This window comes from Aethalodelphis obliquidens, unplaced genomic scaffold (genome assembly GCF_003676395.1).
Source record: "Aethalodelphis obliquidens isolate GAN/ISIS:26980383/991018 unplaced genomic scaffold, ASM367639v1 scaffold83, whole genome shotgun sequence".
Classification (NCBI taxonomy): domain Eukaryota; kingdom Metazoa; phylum Chordata; class Mammalia; order Artiodactyla; family Delphinidae; genus Aethalodelphis; species Aethalodelphis obliquidens.
Genome location: NW_020838027.1, coordinates 5,674,034 through 5,694,447, shown reverse-complemented (window position 1 = coordinate 5,694,447; position 20,414 = coordinate 5,674,034). Strand labels below are relative to the sequence as shown.

The window sequence follows — 20,414 nt, the reverse complement described above, 5'->3', positions numbered from 1 at the left end:
GCCTCCCCCCAGGAATCTACATTTCCAACAATTCAACCCCTCCTTCCCCCAATAATCCCCCTGGGTCATAACGCCCCCTGCTGCTCTGTGTTACTCTTTTACACAATGCAGCACCTTGAGGGGGGGAGGTCTCAACAGCAACAAAAACAAAATCCAACCATCACCCCCCCTTCTCCCAAGCCAGGACCTCAGGCAGGCGGACTTCCACTATTTAGTGCCCTAAACACTGAGAAGATTGTGGTACCTACCCCAGCGCCTAGATAATTCAACATTAAAAAATAATAATAATACAAATTGTAGGATAAGTCTAAAGAATTAACTTTCCCCAGGTTCCTGAGCACAGGCTCAGCCTGTCTGTGGACCTCCTGGGAGGACGCGGGGTGGTGGCTAACAGCTACAGCCTGTGGGTACCACCATCTTGCTCTGCTGGCCTCTTTTGGGCAACTGTGTTCAGCTTGCTAACAGGGGAACATTCCCTGGAAGCACATAGTGAGAGATCTCCCAGGGAGAAGAGGAATATTGGGAGACTAGAGTCCTCCTGTCAGGCCCTGCTGCCCCTTCTGAATCTGAGGATGCTGGTGGGACTGCCTTATACTCTTCGAGGTAGTTCCGATCATCCCAGCTTGAGATGACGAAACAGGCTCAGAGAGGTAAAGTAACTTGTCCATGGTCACACAGCAGGTATGCAGTGACTCAGCTGACAGTTCTCTCCCTCTGTCACATGCACAGCGTGTGCCAGGCAGAGGTTAGTTACTTGACTGCCTGTCTCATCCCTGGTGGAAGGGAGGTAGCTGGGTCCCCTCTCTGGGGTGTGGCAGAGGACGAAAGACCTTGTAAACTTCTTCTCAGCACACCTTTATGGAAATTAGGCAGTGACCTGGTCTGAACAAGTTCAAGACTTGAGAAATCCTCCCTCCTGAGGACTGAGCCAGCATCATTTAAAAACCAGAGCCCTGAGTGGGACTTCCCTGGCGGTCCAGTGGTTAGGACTCCGCGCTTCCAATGCAGGGGGCTCGGGTTCCATCCCTGGTTGGGGAACTAAGATCCTGCATGTCTCGAGGCGTGGACAAAAAAGAAAAAAAAGAAAAAAAGAAAACCAGAGCCCTTATTCTGCCTAAGAGGAGAAAAGTTTTAGCTAATACAAGGTGCCAGTGTTAAGTCACTTGGGGCTGAGGGACTGGGAGGGAGGCCTCTGCCCAAGGTAACCTCCTTCCAAACAAGAAGTTTCAAGTTTCCACTGCCTGCTGGCCAGACGTGTAGCAGACGTCAGCCAGCCCATAAATGCATTTTCTGCTGAAAGTAGCCATTCTGATCTTAACCAAAATCATCTGATGTGGGGGATTGTTTTGGGGCTGTTTTGCTTTAAATTCCAGAATACCATTGTGTTTTCCATTGTGTATGCCTAACTAAGATGCCTGGTGATCGCGCGCGCACACACACACACACACACACTCTTGCTGATACACTTGAGCCACACAGACCAGCTAGCTCTCATTCCATCTGTGGAACCTGTTACCACTTGCTCGCGTGACCCTGAGTGGTGGGAGATACCCCTTGCCCTATTCCTCTGCCACGATCCCCTCTTCATTTTAGTCTCAATGATTAAACAGCAAGCCCTCCACTGTCTGCTGTGTCCCCTGCCTCACCCGAAGCACTTCACTTGAATCATTTAATTTTCTCAACAGACCCACCAGGTAGGTAATATTAACTTGTTTTCGAGCTGAGAAGTTTCAGGCACAGAAGTTCAGGAGCTTGTCTTGAGATCACACGGCAAAGAGGTGCCTGAGTTACAACCTGGACCCACAGCAGTCTGACTGCAAAGCCCAAATTCTCAATCATTTTGCTAAGCTCAAAGGTCTTCTTGATCCATTTTGTTAATTTCAGGGCCAGAATTTTTCATCACTTTTATCCTTTCTCCTTCCTGGTCACAGCTGATTCTATTTCAAAAGTGGCGTCTTCGATCCGTAAAGGCCCCAAGAGAGCCCACATGTAAGAGCAGAGGGCCCATCTTCTCACGACAGGAAGGTACCTGCCTTGGCCACCTGGCCTGCACGTGCCTTCGGAGTCTGGCGTCGCTCTGGGGGAGGCTGATGGACAGAGTCTAGAGAGAGAGCCTGGGACTCCTCTTGCTGGCCTCTGGCTGGAGAGCTCTGGGCACGTTCTTGCTGGCCAGCCAGAAGTGAGTGTGGCCACAGCCCTGCTCTGGGAGTAAGCTGGTACATGCCCTTCTCGTCCCAGCTGCGCCACCGCTGCAAGCCTGGCAAGTACAGACACCGCTGCAGCTGCCCACTGGCCACTGTCCTTGTATCCCTATAGGCATGGCCTGAAGGTGGGACCCAGAGCCTTTGCCCACCCCTTACAGCACCATCCTGCCAGCAGAGGACAGAGGGAACGAGAGGGTATCACTGCAGGCCTGTCTCACAGCCCTGGGCATGGGGCCCTGAGAGGCAGGAGGACCACACCAGCTCCCCATTCTAAGGGTCCCTCCTTAGCTCTGGAAGAGAATGTAATTTCTAGTTGAAATGAGTTTTCTGATCTCTTAAGGGTTATCTGTCTTGGGGAGCCAGGGCTATAATTTGATCGAAGAGGGGGAAAGTAGAGTGTGGGACGACTTCCCCAGGCTTATAGAAAGGAGGCTTTAAAAAGTTTGAGCATAGGGAGGACTTCCCCAGTGGCACAGTGGTTAAGAATCCGCCTGCCAGTGCAGGGGACACAGGTTTGAGCTCTTGTCCAGGAAGATGCCATGGAGCAACTAAGCCTGTGCGCCGCAACTATGGAGTCTGAGCTCTAGAGCCCGTGAGCCACAACTACTCAGTCTGAGTGCCACAACTACTGAAGCCCACACAACAAGAGAAACCATTTCGATGAGAAGCCTGCGCACCGCAACGAAGACCCGACACAGCCAAAAATAAATAAATAAATTTATTAAAAAAATTTTTTTTTTGAGCATAGGGATTTCCCTGGTGGTCCAGTGGTTAGGACTTCGTGTTTCCACTGCAGGGGGCCCGGGTCTGGTCCCTGCTTGGGGAACTAAGATCCCACAAGCTGCCCAGTGTGGCTAAGAAAACAAAAAAAAGTCTGAGCATAATAGTAACAGGTTGAAATCCATGGCCCCACATCACAGGAAGGCACTTATAGTGCATCAGGGTGAGCAGGAGGAAGAGTCTTTACGGGGGACAAGTTTCCTGTCCCTGCAGGACACATTCTGCTGAGGGTGGCTTCCCACACAATAGAGGGGGGCATGGATGTGAGGGGTGCATACAAACTGCTACACTGCAATTGTTCATCTAGATGGGAAGAGGCATTTTTGGTTCGGATTTGTAAATAACTTTGTCTTAGTCCATTAAGGCTGCTGTAACAAAGTACTGTGGGCAGGGTAGAAGTCCAAGATCAAGGCACCAGCAGACTTGGCATCTGGTTTGGACTCAGTTTCTGGTTCATAGAGGGTTATCTTCTCACTAGAATCTCACATGGTTGAAGGGAGATGGGAACTCTGGGGCCTCTTCTTCTTTTTTTAAAAAATAAATTTATTTATTTTATTTATTTATTTTTGGCTGTCTAGAGAGCGAGCCTGGGACTCCTCTTGGGTCTTCGTTGCTGTGCGCAGGCTTCCTCTGGTTGCGGCGAGCGGGGGCTACTCTTCGTTGTGGTGCACGGGCGTCTCATTGCAGTGGCTTCCCTTTGTTGCAGAACAGAAACTCTAGACACACGGGCTTCAGTAGTTGCGACACGTGGGCTTCAGTACTTGCAGCACGTGGGCTCAGTAGTTGTGGCTCATGGGCTCTAGAGCTCAGGCTCAGTAGTTGTGGCGCATGGGCTTAGTTGCTCCGCGGCATGTGGGATCTTCCCGGACCAGGGCTTGAACCCATGTCCCCTGCATTGCGAGGCAGATTCTTTTTTTTTTTTTTTTTTTTTTTTAGTGATACACAGGCCTCTCACTGTTGTGGCCTCTCCCGCTGCAGAGCACAGGCTCCGGACGCGCAGGCTCAGTGGCCATGGCTCACGGGCCTAGCTGCTCCGTGGCATGTGGGATCTTCCCAGACCGGGGCACGAACCCGTGTCCTCTGCATTGGCAGGTGGACTCTCAACCACTGCGCCACCAGGGGAGCCCAGGAGGCGGATTCTTAACCACTGCTTCACCAGAGAGGTCCCGCCTCTTCTTATAAGGGCACTAATTCCATTCATGAGGGCCCCATCCTCATGACCTAATCACCCCCAACAGCCTCGACTCCAAATAAAACTGCATTGGACTTTAGGATTTAACATATGAATTTGGAGAGGCGCAAACAGTCTATAGCAAACTATCTTTTAAACTAAACTTCCCAAAGAAGACATACAGATGGCCAACGGGCACATGAAAAGATGCTCAACATCACTAAACATCAGGGGAATGCAAATCAAAACCACAATCAGATATGATGTTATACCTGTCACAATGGCTATTATCCAAAGGACAACAAATAACAAGTGTTGATGATGATGTGGAGAAAGGGAACCTTGTGCAGTCTTGGTGGAAATGTAAATTTGTGCACCCAGTATGGAAAAGAGTATGGCAGTTTCTCAAAAGATTAAAAATAGAACTACCACATGATGCAGCAATTTCACTTCTGGTTACATATCCAAAGAACATGAAAACACTAATTCGAAAAGATACATGCACCCCTATGTTCACTGCAGCACTATTTACAATAGCCAAGACATGGAAACAACCTAAATGTCCATCCATAGATATATGTATAAAGAAGACATGGTACATATATACGCTAGAATATTATTCAGCCATAAAAAAGATAGAAATCACACCATTTGTGACAACATGGATGGACCTGGAGGGTATTATGCTAAATGAAATCTGGAACACAAAACAAATGAACAAACCAAACCCAACCAAACCCACAGACACAGAGAACAGATTGGTGGTTGCCTGAGGGAAGGAAGGCTGGGGAGGTGGGTAAAATGGGCGAAGGGGATCCAGAGGTACAAATTTTCAGTTATAAAATAAATAAGTCAAGGGGATGTGATGTACAGCAAGGTAACTATAGTCAGTGATATTGTTTTGCAGATTTGAAAGCTGCTCTCATCTCAAGAAAAAAAAATTCTGTAACTTTGTATGGTGACAGATGGTAAGTAGACTTACTCTGGCTATCATTTTGCAACGTGTATGAATGTCAAATCATTACGTTGTACACTGGAAACTAAAGGCATATTGTATGTCAATCATACTTCAATTAAAACACACACATGCTGTAGAGCAGACATTAAACACAACATTGCAAATCAACTATACCTCAATAAAATGAAAACACACACAACACCCCAAACTTGAGAAGCAAAGAATTCGCAACTATGTATGATTTTGCTGATCTTTCATTTAAAGATTCAATAAATCAACCTTATCATTTGCTACTGATTCAATCAGTGTAAGTTTAAAGATAAATTAAAACTAAAATGCTATAGAAATGTGTTTTGAATTCACTAAAATGGTCTAATTTACTTTATGATATTTTTAACCCCCAGTCAAGGATTTTCTCCTACGATCCACGTGTGGTGTTGTTTCTGCCCTTGGACACTGACGTGCGGCTCAGACTGGGAGGAAAAGGGGCCTCCTCTAAGCAGTTTGGAGGCAGGGGCTCGGTAGGAGTCATGGCCCCCATCTGCCTGGGTCTGAGAGAGGTGGATACTGGGACCTTGAGAGTGTAGCGGGTAGGCTGTGGAGGGTGACTTCCCTAACACAGCCAGGGACACCGTTTCTGCTCCCTTGCACAATGCCTGGCAAGAGGATTGAGCAAAAGGACTGATTGACTTTCTCCTCGTCAACAGTCCACACACCTCTCTGCTCAGGGATCTTCCCTGGGATCAAACAGATCTGGCCCCTCTCCTGCAAGTCAGTGGGCTTCGTCCTCCCTGCTACGTAGCCAGGCTGTACATCTCACAACTCAGAGGTCTGCGTCTCCAGAGACCCCCGGGGGGCGCATCTCCCTTTCCAAAGTCCTCAGGGGCAAGGTCAGCCGAGCCTTCTAGTTTCCATTTGTGGGAAAGACAGCACCCTGCTCTTTCCCAGCAAAGACAAATCGCCCAATCTCCAGGACTAGGAATACAGAACACTCGTTGAATTAATCTCGAGTCCAAGCCACTCCTTGGTCCAGGATTAAGCTGACAGTCAGAGCAAGGATGGGTGGGGAGGCCAGAGCTCCAGTCAGGGCTGCCCTTGATCCTCGGGGAACTTAGGGGCTCTCTAATGCCTTCCTCAAAGTCCCCACAGCTCCCCTGTGCAGTCCTGGAGAGCAGTGAGGCAACCCACACCTCATGGCAGAAACGTGGGATTCCGGACAGAGCAGGGGTTGCCTGGAAACCAATATGCGGTGTTTGATATGGGGAGGTTCATGGGTCTCTGGAGAAAAAAGCAAAAAAACCGGGGACTGTGTGTTTCTGGAGGCAGGTCCCATTGATTTCATGGGATTCCCCCAAAATGTTCGGACCTGCCAGTCGAGGATGACAGCAAGCAGTACTTAAAAGCTATCCAGGGACTTCCCTGGTGGCGCAGTGGCTGGGAATCCTCCTGCCAATGCAGGGGACATGGGTTCGAACTCTGGTCCGGGAGGATCCCACATGCCGTGGGGCAACTAAGCCTGTGTGCCACAACTACTGAGCCTGCACTCTAGAGCCTGCGTGCCACAACTACGGAGCCCATGTGCCACAACTACGGAGCCCATGTGCCACAACTACTTAAGCCCGTGTGCCTAGAGCCTGTGCTCCGCAAGAGGAGAAGCCACCGCAATGAGAAGCCCGCGCACCGCAATGAAGACTAGCCCCGGCTCGCTGCAACTAGACAAAGCCCACGCAGCAACGAAGACCCAACGCAGCCCAAAATAAGTAAATAAAAAATAAATAAATTTATTAAACAAAAAACCAAACAGAAAACTATCCAGAACTAAGTATTTCTTTGGTGGAGGGGAGGAATTACTGGATGGATGTAATTAAAATAAAATTATCTCATCTGGAGACAGGACGCTGCTTTCCACAGCTGCCTGCCATCACTTGACGGAAAATGCAAATGTCCCTGGACCAGCATTACTTTTTCCACGGAATGAAACAGGCAAGTGATCTGCACTCAGACTTTAAAAACATAAATTAAAAAAAAAATATTGTTTAGATTAGCGCTTTTGGTCTCCTTAATTCCCTCAGTTGCAAATTATCTCTGGGTGAACCTGGGTTCGACAGGCTCTTCCCCAGATTGTCAAACCCCAAAACCATGGTCATTGCTCTTCTGTAAGTAAGAGGGAAAGACGGTTTCTGCAAGTCTTTGGTTGAAAAGACCTGAGGCGGTTCCAAATAAAGTTCCCCTGACCCCGCCCCCGGAGGGAGGCAGGAACGCGGCACAAAAACATGAAGCTTCCTGAAACTTTTTCTTCACGCTCCTCTCCCCAGACTCTCCAGAACATGCAGCCACCAAGGAGGCAACAGGACCACAGAAAACACCGTAACCCGTGACGTCGGGTCCCTCACCCTCACAGCCAGGCACACCCAAGAAAGACGGTCAAGGCTTGTGCTCTTTGGCAGAAAAGGTGCTTGTGTTAAGTCCCAGGCGTATTATTAAGTCCCAAACTGTGCAACCAATCCCCCAAACCGTGCCTCCTTGTAAAATGGAATCGAACAGGAAAACAGACAAATCGAACACGGACACACAGCTCTGTGTGTTAATAGTGAAGATTTGCATCTGACACAAAAGGAAGATGTGAGAACGGTGATGTGTGAGGTCTGAAGCCGCAGAAGACTCGTTTAGCGGAGTAAGTGCTCCAAAGGGCTTCTTATCAAAGCAGTTCCAAACTCAGGTCTGAACCGGCAGCTGCTTCCTTTGAGCACCAGAGTGAGGTCTGGAATGGTGCCAGGTGAGTGTGCGTGCGCGCGTATGTGCGTCCGCGCGTGTAGAGGAATCCTCCCCACTCCCCAAATCAGGAGTCCCATCTGTTGTTGACAACCATCGCGGGGCAAAGTGGGGGGAAAGCCTCAGGAGTCCGGGCAGGGAGAAGTCTTATTTTCCTGAGCAGATGCAGACACCTGGCCTCCCCAAACCTGCCAGCCTCTGTGCAAACACAGCCGGCTCTCGCAGGGCTCGGGCTGTCTGGGTGCCAAAGGTGGAAGCCATTTCACGCAAGAGCCCCAGCTGCTTGCTCAGGCCAGCACTGAAGGCAAACAGCTTCTGGGTGAAGCAGCAGGTTGGGTGGGAGGGGCTTCTGCCAGTGCCATCCCGCTCGCCCATCCCCCGCCCAGACCCCGCATTCCGGATTTCTCCGCACGCAGTTTTATTTTCAGAAGTGGGGCTGCCCCACAGTCAGACTTGTGGCCACACATGAAATGGAGTCAGGGTCCTGAGGTGGGAATCGCAGAGGTGTGTGGAGGAACGAGGCTGGCAGTGATGCAGGATGAGAAGAAGGGGGGGACGTGTGTGGATGTGGGGTGTGCACCTGGCTACCTCTCTCTGGTTTCAACTTCCACACTTCCTCAGGCCAGTGCTCCCACCCTCCCCACCTCCTCAACCTCCTTTCCATACAGGGATGACAAAAGCTACGGCTGGAAGTTTACTTCTCATCCAGGAGGCTAAGTGCGTCACGCGCATGCGCTCCTATAACCCACAGCAACCCCAGGGGGTAGTCACCAGCTCCACACGGTGACGGGCAAATCCAACCCAGAGCCACTCTGACCACTAGGCAGCACTGCCACAAAAGGCTGAGGGCGACCAAAACAGAGAACCCCCCCCAGACAGAGACCCCACCCAGGGGGAGTAGAGGGAACTTGGGGTTACCAGGAAAGAGAGGCACGACTCAGGCCCTAGACGTCAAGAGGCCCCTGAATGAAATGAAGCCACGCTGGGTCAAGCCTGGGTACCCACTGCACACTTCCATTTCCTGAGTCCTGTTTTGGGTTGTGTGGGAATGTCCTTTGCTCTAGGCCCTGGGGGTGGGGCTGGTTTCATAGACTGAGCTACTGAAGGGACCTTTCTGGACCATTTGCTCCAACCCACTGGTTGTACAGATGAGGAAACTGAGGTCTGGAATTCAAAAGTGACCTGCTCAAAGTGATCTGGGGGCAGAGCTGGACTAACACACAGGTCCCTGAGCTCTGGTCCAGGCCTCTGTCCATGTTTCCGTGAAGCCTGCCTTAGGCCTGCGAGACACCATTTCTTGGGAAAGAGAAATTCCCTGCTATTCCCATCAGTGAGGGAGGAGACGGGGTGAGAGGCAGGGAACAAAGGGGTGAGGGGGTGGGTAGAATGTGAAGGCCTGGCTCCTGGCCTGGACCAGCCCCGGTTCCCCACTGTACAGCTGAGGCTGCCCCTTTGGCATTGTAAAATGTTTCCCCATCGAAATTTTTTGGAGGGTGGGTAGGCAAAGAGGTCTGAAGGAAACCCAGAAACAACTGAAACAGAGCTGGGAAGTTAGGGTCCTGGGGGCACTGGAAGAACAGCCTGACTGCTGGCTTAGCTGCAGGCACCAGAGGCCCTACTTGGGGAGGGCAGGCAGCACAGGCTCTGCTGTCACTGAGGGTCCCACAGGGATGAGACTGGGGGCCAGGGAAGAGGTACACCGCTCCCCTCCCCCGCCCCAATCACCCCACTGCCGCTGAGGTGGGCTTCTCCTCTCTGGATCCCTGCTGGACCACCCCTCAGCATCCTCTGTCCATGAGGTACTGGTGGCCCCTAGCCTCCCAACTCCTGCTCTTCAAGGCCCACATCAGGTCCCAAACACCAAGTTTATAAATTCCTGGTCTCAAGAGAGAAAGGGAAGTGATGACATCATAACAGTCCAAGCAACCAGTTCCCTCAGGTCATAGCTTCTCTTAAAAGTTAGTTTTTGAGAGCTTGTTGCCCCCCTCCTTTCATTCCCACTCAGCTGGGTACAGCAGCAGGTGGTGATGGAAAGCGTGCTGAACTTGGAGCCAACCAGACCTGCCTTCAGACTTACCTCTGATGCTATCCTGCCACATGACCCTGGCTGAGTCGTGGAACCTCTCTGGGGACTAGTTTCCTGGTCATCAGTAAAATGGGGAGAATGTTACCTGCTCTGGCTATACAATGAGATTTGGAAAAGGACTTTGCAGTAACACGCTGCACAAGGGGATCATGGTGTTCCTTTATTCCAACACCTCCTAGAAGGGAGATGAGGGCTTCATCTCTACAGGGACCTGAATACAGGACGACTGAACAATAAACGATTCAGAGACATGAAGCTACTGCTGACCCCCATACACCACCCGTTACCAGGTCCCCTTGTTGGTTTTGTGATGGAGATGGAAGAGGACAGGACTTAAGGGACCTAGGGGTTGGGGTATTGGCTGGGTTCCCGTGACGCTGGGCAGGTCAGCCCCTCTCTGGTTCCCGCTTCCTCGCTGTGAAGAAGAGGCTGGACTGAATCACCTCAAAAGTCATTTCTAATTCTATACCCAGCCGTTCCTAGAATGAGTCATTTCTGTTTCAGATGACACAGCCCATCAGCAGCACCTAGCTCAGGCAGGGGCAGGTCTGGATACAGTGGGGTGGCAGGCAGGAGTCAGTGAGAGGCTGAGCAGATACCTGAGTGGCCTGGGAGCCTCCCGCCAGGCTCCTGCAGGTGCCATGGGGCGGGGGGTATGGAGGCAGCCTGGGAGTCCGTGGGTCCCCATGCCCCAAACCCTCACACAGCCTAGGCAGATAGCTGAGGAGTAACCAAGAGACTGGCAGGGGAGAGATGGTGCTAGGGAGGAGGGAGAGAAAAACTCCTTAAAGGACAAGGGCGGGGTGGGGCGGGGCTAGTCAGCCTTTGACGTTCTTTCCTAGAGCCGGAGTTGGAGATGGGCGGAGCCAAGGCTGGCAGCTAGCTGGCTGGCAGGGACACCCGGGAGGAGGGGGTGCCCACCACAGGAGGGTCTCCCTAGAGCAGGCCTTGGGCTGGGCAGGGCACACCTGTGCACTGTCCTCACTAGAGCAGGTGTTGGGTGTGATGAGTCTTGCAAGGGCAGGTCAACCTCATACCCCGTCAGCTCCAGAGAGAGGATTAAATCTCAGGAGGTTTTCCCTGGGGTTCACGGGGAAGCAGCTCCAGGGAAATAAGCACATTTTTGTTACAAGCCTCTGGTGGCTCGCCCCTGCTTCTACAGTCATCTCTATCGAGAGTGGCACAGGGCCTGCCTTTCCACATGCTTTCCTGACTGCAAAGGGGCAAATACTGTCCACCTGTGAGCAGGGGATGTGGCCCGTGAACCAGGACACCAAAGTCCCCTATTCCTTGCCTCTTTCTTGGGGTGGCCCCTTAATCTCTCAAGGAGAGGTGCGGAGGGACCACTCCCCTTCCCTGCCGGCCTTAGCCTTCCCATTTGCAGACAGGCTGAGAGTGGCCGGCAGCGGGAGTCCTGGATCTCCCTGGCCTGCGTCCTCCCCAGGTGACAGTCCACTCCCTGTGGCCCCGCCCGGCTGCTGGGTGGGCTGGCGGGGAAGGGGGTGAGGCCGGCACCTTATCTCTCCCGGAAATGGAGAAACAGAGGACTCATCCTACTGAGGGCGCCGATAGGCATCTGCCCCACCCCTCCCCAACTCTCCCGGAGTTCTCTCCAGCTCAGATACTTATCGCTCTTCGGGGGAAAAAAAAAATCAAGACAAGCTAGTCTTTCAGGTAGTTTCGAGGGAGCTCGGACTTTCTCACGCCGGCTCAGAATCAGTCTGAGAGCATGGGGCCTGAAGGTTCCCCCCCGGGGGTGGAGGAGGGATCCCGACGCTCATTCAGGGACGGGGCCCGGGACGCTGACACCCGCGACCTGCGCGCCCCTTGCTCTCCGGCGTAAATGTGCCAACAGACCTTCACTGAGCTCCTCCGGCGCCACCTTAGTCCCTTGGAGGGTCCGCATCCTCCCCTCCCCGCGGCCTCGGCCACTCGGGGGGACCACACCCGGGTCACGAGCTGCACTGCCCGCCACAGTCCCCTTCGGGCAGGGCCTTGAGTCCCCAGCAGAGGGGGTGCTCCGTTTCTCCCTCCTGCACTCGGAGGGGATCGGGGTGGGAGCAAACACCCCCCCACACACACACCCCCGGCTCACTAGGGCCCCGCGCCCCCTGCCCGCCCCGCTTCGGACCAGCCCCGGACCAACGCGCCCTCCCAGCCCGTCTCAGCCCCCGCCGAGAAGCCAGCTGGCGGCCGCAGTGCCCTCTCCTCCCGCCAGGAGTCTTCTCCTGCGCAGGCGATGCCGGTGACCGGCAACCCCGACCGCGGACCGGGTGCCCGGGGTGGACAGGTGGCCCCGGAGAGGAGCGCGCGGCAGTCGCGCTCACTCACCCAGAAGATGAAGTTAAATCCGAACAGCAGATATTTGATGCACTTGGTGCCTCCTTTGACCGGCATGGTGCACGCTAGACTGGCCTGGGCCGGACTGGTGTGGGACGGGGGCGCTTGAGGCCGGGACGGGCGGGACCAGTCTTCGGACCGAGGTGCTGGCGGCTGCGGGTTGGCCTCAGGGCTGCACTTTTAAAAAGTGCCACTCCTCGGGCGCGCGCCGCCGCGGTGCGCATGTGCCGGGCCCCGCCTCTGCCCCCGCCCTCGCCCCCGCCCCCGCCCTCGCCCCCGCCCCCCCGGCCCCCGCCCCCGCCCCACCTGCCCCGCCCCGCCCCGCCCAGGTCCGGTGGCCGCAGCCCCTCCCGCCTCTGGCTCGGCCCTTCCCACCGAGTCGGCCGGCCTTGACTTCCCGCCATCCTCCCCGTTTCCTCCCAGCAGTCCTGGGGTCTTTCCAGTCAGTCATCTTCGGCTGCTTTCGTCCCGGAGTAAGTGGAGGCCTCGCCCTTCCGGTTGTCCCCTGGTTTCCGTCCTTCTCGAGCCCTCTGCTTTGGGAGACCCCTTCCCCGGTGGTCGGGGCCGAGGTCCCTTAACCCCAGGCCGGCTGCCGCAGAATGAGGGCTCTTCTTGCTTTGGCCTCGATTTAAACAGAAGCTGCCTGGCCTTATGTATCCCTGGGGCGGCTCCTTGCAAACCTTCCCTCGTGAAGCACACTATTACTCGGCACAGCATGCGGAGCAGGAGGAATTAGAAGCTCGCCGTCCAGGTGGGAAGATCGGTCGGAAGCTTATGGGAGTAATTCTCAGATACCATCACTGAATAGTAATATGTCTGAGGGCCGGGCAGTCCGGGAGTGCTTCCTGGACTTGAGGTTCAGATGGCCCAGAGGAGAAGACAAAGCCTGTAGCCTGGCTTCTGTTCTTGCCTCTACTCCCCGTCACCCGCGCTCTTGCCCTTTGACTCTGCCCACTGCTACCTCTTTGAAGCTCCAGTGCCAGAGTGCTTAGGGTGTTTCTCCCCCGCTCAGAAATGTCCCGCAAATGATAAATGTTGGCGAGGATGTGGAGAAAAGGGAACCCTCCTCCACTGTTGGGGGGAATGTAAGTTGGTGCAGCCACTATGGAAAGCAGTATGGAGGTTCCTTAAAAAAATTAAAAAGAGAACTACCCAGCACTTCCACTCCTGGGTGTTTATCCGAAGAAAATGAAAGCACTACTTGAAAATATATTTGCACCCCTGTGTTCATTGCAACATTATTTACAGTAGCCAAGATAGGGAAACAGCATAAGTGTCCATCAATAGATGAAGGGATAAAGAAGATGTGTATATACACAATGGAATATTACTCAGCCATAAAAAAGAATGAAATCTTGCCACTTGCAGCAACATGGATGGACCTAGAGGGTATTATGTGGAGTGAAATAAATCAGAGAGAGAAAGCCAGATACTGTATGATTTCACTTACATGTGGAATCTAAAAAACAAACGAATATAACTAAACAGAAACAGAGTCATAGACACAGAGAACAAACAGGTGGTTGCCACAGGGAAGGGGGGTAGGGGTAGGAGAGAATTACGCGAGGGAGATTTAAGAGGTACAAGCTTTCACTTACAGAATAAATGAGTCATGGGAATTAAATGTACAGTGTGGGGAATATAGTCCATAATTATGTAATATCTTCGTATGGTGACAGATGGTAACTAGCTTATCATGGTGATCATTTTGAAATGTATAGAAATATCGAATCACTGTGTTATGTATCATGAACTAACACAGTGTTGTAGGTCAATTTATACTTCCAAAACAAGCAAACAAACTCAGAAAAAGAGATCAGATTTGTGGTTACCAGCGGTGGGGAGGGGAGGGGAAGGGGAATTGGAGGAAGGTAGTCAAAAGGGACAAACTTCCCGTTTTAAGGTAAATAAGTACTAGGGATGTAATGTACAATATAATACATAATTAACACTGCTGCAAGTTATAAAGGAAAATTGTTAAGAGAATAAATCCTGAGCTCTCATCACAAGGAGAAAATATAAATATTTTTCTGTTTCTTTAATGTATGTGTGTGAGATGTGGATAGTCACTAAACCCACCGTGGTAATCATTTCATGATGTATGTGAGTCAAATCACTATGTCGAACACCTTAAATTTATAGAGTGCTGCAGGTCAATTCTATCTCAGTAAAACTGGAAGAGAAGGATTCTTTCTGCAGCTCCCCACATTCAATGAGATAAGTTAAAATTCCTCATCTTGCATCTGTAGGGGACACTCTGCCCTCCCCAGCACCCCAGGTCTGCACCTGGCATGTGGTGTGTGCCCTCTGGCTGGCCTGCCTTCCTATCTTCACTTGTAGAAACTCTATGGCCCCTTAAACATTCCTTTCCTGTTTCTCACCAGAGGATGAGGAGATTCCCCCTACTTTTGAAATCCCAAAACCCTTTCGTATTTTTTTCAAAATGAAGTTTCCTTTGGTGGTTTTTTTTTTTTTAATTACAAAAACAAAACCTGCTCAATTACGGAAACATCAGAAAATACCAATAAGCAAAAAAAAAAAAAAAACCCGTAACTCAAAATAACACTCACCAGAAACAGCCTGCGTTACCACTTTAAAGTACATATTTTGCTCTGTTTACTATGGTTGTTAGATCTGTCTCATTGATGCATTCATTCAAAAACACCTTTCAGTATCCTGTTATGTCCTTAGGGCAGGAGGGGGATGAGCATGTTACAGGAGGTCAAGGAGAGAGGCTTAAAGGCCAGGGGGGCTTAAAGGAGGGGCCTTTGACCCAAATTGGAAAGCATGCTGCAGAACCCCAGGAAAAGTGGTTGCAATCATGGGAGAATTAGGCAAAGCTGGGGCTGGGGCCGTCTGGGGTCTGGGCTGGAGCTCACAGTTGGGGGAGGCGTGTAGGGAGGTGAAGGTGGGGATGTAACTAGAGGTGCCTCATGGTCCTGGACTCTGCAAGCGGGGGTGAGGGGTCACCGAAGTGTTTATAAGCAGGGAACCTGTGCTTTGGATAGTTGGGTGGCTGGTGGCAGGGGCCGGTTGGGGGTTGAGGGGAGGAGCAGGCAGGAGGCTCCGTGAGGACAAGGACCATTGCCTCGATCTCCAGGCCTTGGCTCAGAGCTTTGGGGGGTTAGACTGAAAGGTGAGGTGTATCAGGGCACCTGCAATTGGGGAGCGGGGCAGCAGGAGACGAAGGTGAGCTGGGGACCCGTGGAGGTACGTTAGGAGGCTGTGGAGTAGTTCAGGTGAGAGACCAAGGGGTGGGGCAACGGGGTGGAGGCTGGAGAGAGGGGGGCAAACCAGGAGAGGGGGTAGCGAGGGCAAGATCAGAGTCAGGCCAGCTGGAGCCGAGGAGGATTTCATTCATTTCTTCTTCCAGTGTTTCTGGAGAGCCTGCTCTGTGTCCTATACATACCCGATGCTAAGACCCCTGTGACACTGCCCTGTTACCTCACCATCAGCCAATCAGAGAACTGTGCACGAGCTGATCACAGACCCTGCGACCCTTGTCCCTTGCCTGGCTTTAAAAAAGCTTTGCTGAAACCCTTCGAAATCCTTCCTGGAGCTTGGGGGTTTTTTTAGGGCGTGAGCCACCCATCTCCCTGTATGGCCCTGCCCTGACAAACCTTTCTCTGCTCCAAACTCCGACGTTTTGGTGTTTGGCCTCACTGTGTGTCAGGCACACGAACTCGTGCTAACAGGGGGAGATGTTGCCTAGGAAACAGCAGGGGCTGGGGCGTGTACCCAGGTCTGCCTGAGCTGGGAGAGGCTTCCAGCGAGAGGGACACCGCAGCTGACTTTGGAAGGTGGGCCAGCAGACAAGGCTGGGGAGGGAACTCCAGGCAGAGGGAACCATGTGGAAAGGCACAGGCACAAAACCACAGGCAGCTGCTGGGGAAACCACCATAGTGGGTGAGACAGGGAAGGAAGGAGGACTGGGAAGGAGCAGTCACAGAAACAAAGTTCCCTAAGTGTGGCCAATAGTGGCCACGGGCAGAGGAGTTTTGATACTCTTTCCTAGGTCACTGCCCCTGACCCACCGTGGCCAAGGATGGCTGGGGTCCAGCAGGGTGTGGGGTGCTGAGGCCGGAAACCAGACAAGGTCTCGTGGTGCTGTTCTCAGCCAGAGTCCACCTGCCTTGGGAGAACAGGTCTAAGGAGAGAAAGGATTTTATCTTTTTTATATTCTCCTCTCCTCTCCCCGCCCCACCTCCTCATTCACAAGTCCAGATGGGAGGAGTTGAGCAAACATTTAAGCTTATAAAAGAAACTCCTTCTAAGGGTAATTGTGAGCACTGACTGAGGTCATCCACCTGCCACTGGAGTGCCCAGGGAATGTTGGCTACTGTTACTATTACTGTTACTATTTACCCTCAAGAAACCATTGGTGGGAGAGGGCTATGGTGAAACATCAAATTACGTACAATCGAGGAGTCCTGAGAATGTGAGTGAGGAGATCTGAGTTCTGTTCTTGATCCCACCCTTTGGTTTATTATGGACAAGCCACCTCCTCTGTCTGGGCCTGTACAGTGACATGTTGAATTAGGAGCTATCAGGTCCCCTCTGTTGTGTGGTGCCCTGAGCCTCCGCCCCAAAGTGTGTTTGTTAGAGGCCTTTAGTCCTACAGGCGACCAAGAAAGGGAGCAACGGAAAAAATACGGTTTTGCTTTAACTGGAAGGGGAAAATCTGGGTAAGCCCCTGAGTCAGAGATCACATGAAGGCAGTGAGGCCTTCCAGGCTGTGTGGTGATGGAGTGGGAGAACTTTTCCTCCCTTCCCTCAGGGCATCCTGTTTCTGGAAAAACCCCTGCCCTGGCTGAGGGTTCACTCTGGCTCTTGTGCCCCACCTGGTGGTAAGATTTGAACACAGGGCTAGGGACCTGAGGACTGGCCACACCCGTCTTCCTGGGCCCCGTCTTGCTTCCAGCTATGGGAGGCGGCTGGAGAACCCACTCTCATGGGCCACTAAGGCCTCCCAGCTGCCACACTGGTGGCCATTTCTCCTTGCCATGACCCTGCTGAACAGCCCTTCTTTCTGGACACCTCTCCCTTGCTGTCCCTGGGGTTGTACCACCCACCTTGGTTCACTCCCTTCCCTTCTAGAAACGTCTTTGCTGCGCCTCTTACTAAGCTCAAATGTCACTACTCCGTGAAGCCTTGAACACTCGGTCTCTTCCTCCACGGATTACCTTGTTTGGATCTCTCCTGTGTGACTCATTGGGCTTCATCGTAATCTCTCCTGTGTACATGTTTTGGAGGCGAGCTCCTCTAAATACACGTGCATTTGGTTAGTTTCTGTGTTCTCCAAGCATCCAGTCCCTTGCTGGTCCATAGGAGCCCTCTGCAAACTTGTGAAAAAACTGCCAGGGAGTGGGTCTCCCTCAGGCATGGCTCCTCTGTCCTCTGCTCCCCTCTTTCCCTGGACGTGCATCCCCCCTTGTTCCTCCCACCATTTTTCTTTTGCGCTTAAATTCATCATGATATCTGAGGGCCTGTAGAGCATTTCCCTAACCCTAATGTCCCCGCAAATATGCCCACATCCTAACCCCCCAAATCCATGAAGATACTACCTTCCATGGCAAAAGGGATTTTGCACGTGTGATTACGTTACAATCTTGAGATGGGGAGGCTATCGTGGCATGTACTCATGGGCCCAGTGTAATCCCACGAGTCCTTAGAAGAGGCAGGAGCGTCAGAGACAGAAAGGGAGACGTGGAGGCGCAGGCCGAGATGGGAAGGACGCAGGGCCACAAGCCAAGGAATGCAGGCAGCTCCAGAGGCGGCAAGGAAGCAGATTCTCCCCTCGAGCTGCCAGAGGGAGCAAATGTCATCCTGCCGACTCATTTTGGGCTTCTGACCTGCAGAATTGTAAAGTCATGTGTGCTGATTTTAAGCCACTAAATTTGTGGTAATTTGTCACAGAGTCAATAGTATACGAATAGACATCTCAAAATAAACATCAAGATCAGACTTCATAATCTCCGAGGGGCTCCCTACACAAGAAGCCGCCTGCCCTTCTCCTTGCCCACACCCTCCGGTCAGCCCCGAACCCTCCTCTCACCTGGGATTCCTCTGCTCCTGCTGGTCCCACACCTGCTCGCTGAATGTGCTTCCTGCTTCCTTGTACTGTTCCCGTCACCGGTAGGAGGTGCCACTGAGGCTGTCCAACTTAAAAATGAAGAAGCAAAGACCAAGGCAGGAGAGACTGATTTATTTTGTTTCTTTTTTTTTTTTCTGTTCAAATGACAGGGTATTATTGGATTGTTGGTGTCTTTCAAAAATTTTTTATCTTTTTCAAGGAAGTTTATTTATTTATTTATTAACTGAAATATAGTTGATTTACAGTGTTGTGTTAGTTTCCCAGGTAGGTTATCACAAAATATTGAGTAGAGTTCCCTGTGCTCTACAGTAGATCCTTGTTGGTTATCTGTGTTATATATAGTAGTATGTATATGTTAATCCCAACCTCCTAGTTTATCCCTCCCCACCCGAGAGAGGGATTTAGAGAGAAGAGCAGACCTCAGGGCTTCTGAGTCCAGCTCCGTGTTCATGGCTCAGCTTCCTCTCCACCCGCTCCACCCAAGATGGGGCCATGTCCTCGAAGCCCCTCCTCAGTCCCAACAACTGTCCCATCCTCCTACCCGCGTTCCTGTCATTCACTCATCCAGTCTGCACGTATCGCTGGACCGACTGCCTTGCCACGTCACTGGGCTTGGGCTGCCTTGGGCCGCCCTACCCCCACCATAACTTCTTTTCAGTGTGTTGAACGCACGCGTAGTCCTTGTGGAGACCACCCGCGCAGAGTATGGAGTTTATGAAGATTTCACGGAGAACGGGGTGAGGGGTGACAGCTGGCATGCCAGAGAACACCATTCTCAAAATGCTTTTTGGATCTTTCTTCAAACTTCCATTCTGTGCAGCCACGCCTGCCTGGTCTCCTGCACCCCTGCCCAGCCCCTGCCAGCCTCTGGCCCTCGCCCTCCGCTTCATGGGGAGCAACGTAGCTCTCACTCGGCATTTCCAGTCTGCATCCTCCACTTCCCACTACCCCAGCTCAGCAAAACAAATCATATTTCTCAGGATCTGTCCACTTCAGGAGATTGGGTGGGGGGTGACGAAGAGTTGTAAGTAACTAATATTTTTTTTATTAATTAATTTATTTTTGGCTGCGTTGGGTCTTCGTTTCTGCGCGAGGGCTTTCTCTAGTTGCGGCGAGTGGGGGCCACTCTTCATCGCAGTGCGTGGGCCTCTCACTATCGTGGCCTCTCTTGTTGCGGAGCACAGGCTCCAGACGCGCAGGCTCAGTAGTTGTGGCTCACGGGCCCAGTTGCTCCGCGGCATGTGGGATCTTCCCAGACCAGGGCTCGAACCCGTGTCCCCTGCATTGGCAGGCAGATTCTCAACCACTGCGCCACCAGGGAAGCCCCAGTAACTAATATTTAATATCGTCTTTTTGTTGTAACTCCTAAAGCTTTGCTTCGCACATTTTTCCTGCTTGAAAACGTCTTGGGCTCCACTTACTGCTAAATTGTTTGCCATCACACTTATCACCTTCTAACAGAGGAAAGAATTTTTTTAGTATGTGTATTGTTTATAATCTGCCTCCTTCCGCCGGAATGTAATCTCCTCCAGAGCAGGGACTGTGACTGTCTTGTTCTCAGAAGTATCCCAAGGGCCTTGAACAGTACCCGACACACAGCAGGTGCACAGTAAATATTTTCTGAATGTGTGAAAGGCTCATGTCCTAATTCTAAGCTCATCATAAAGGCCCTCTGCTCTCTTGTCACAACCTATAGTATTTACAATTCTGTTCCCTCTCTTGGGACACCGCATGCACACCCACACCTATGGTTGGGTTCCCACCGCCTCTTCCCTCTGCCCCAGTCCCTGGCCCATCCTTTCTCTTCTCCCCCATAAGCAGCCCCCATCTTTGAGGCCAGCTCGGCCCCTGCGTTTCCCGAATCCTCGATCATCCCAGTCTGCGCTGGCCCTCCCTCTCAGCGCTCCTGTAGCAGTTGCTTTCTGAGTCACCCGCTAGAGTCTGATCAGACGTTGTCCCGGATGGTAATTTCATGTGTGTGTCCTGGATGGTAATTTCATGTGTGTGTC

The 20,414-nt window shown here is 52.0% G+C and overlaps 1 protein-coding gene and 1 long non-coding RNA gene across 4 annotated transcripts in view; one reads left to right on the top strand and one right to left on the bottom strand.

Annotated features, from left to right (window-relative positions):
- Positions 1 to 12,538, bottom strand: part of CD9 (CD9 molecule) — a 35,596-nt gene extending 23,058 nt beyond the window's left edge. Inside the window, exon 1 of the mRNA XM_027093354.1 lies at positions 12,303 to 12,538. Within this exon, the coding sequence (XP_026949155.1) occupies positions 12,303 to 12,368 (66 nt within the window). The 5' untranslated portion in view covers positions 12,369 to 12,538. The remainder of the gene's footprint in view (positions 1 to 12,302) is intronic.
- Positions 12,539 to 12,618: 80 nt separating this feature from the next.
- Positions 12,619 to 20,414, top strand: part of LOC113612888 (uncharacterized) — a 37,083-nt gene continuing 29,287 nt past the window's right edge. For all 3 annotated transcript variants that reach the window (XR_003430010.1, XR_003430011.1, XR_003430009.1), the window contains exon 1: positions 12,619 to 13,062. This is a non-coding gene — a long non-coding RNA (uncharacterized LOC113612888). The remainder of the gene's footprint in view (positions 13,063 to 20,414) is intronic.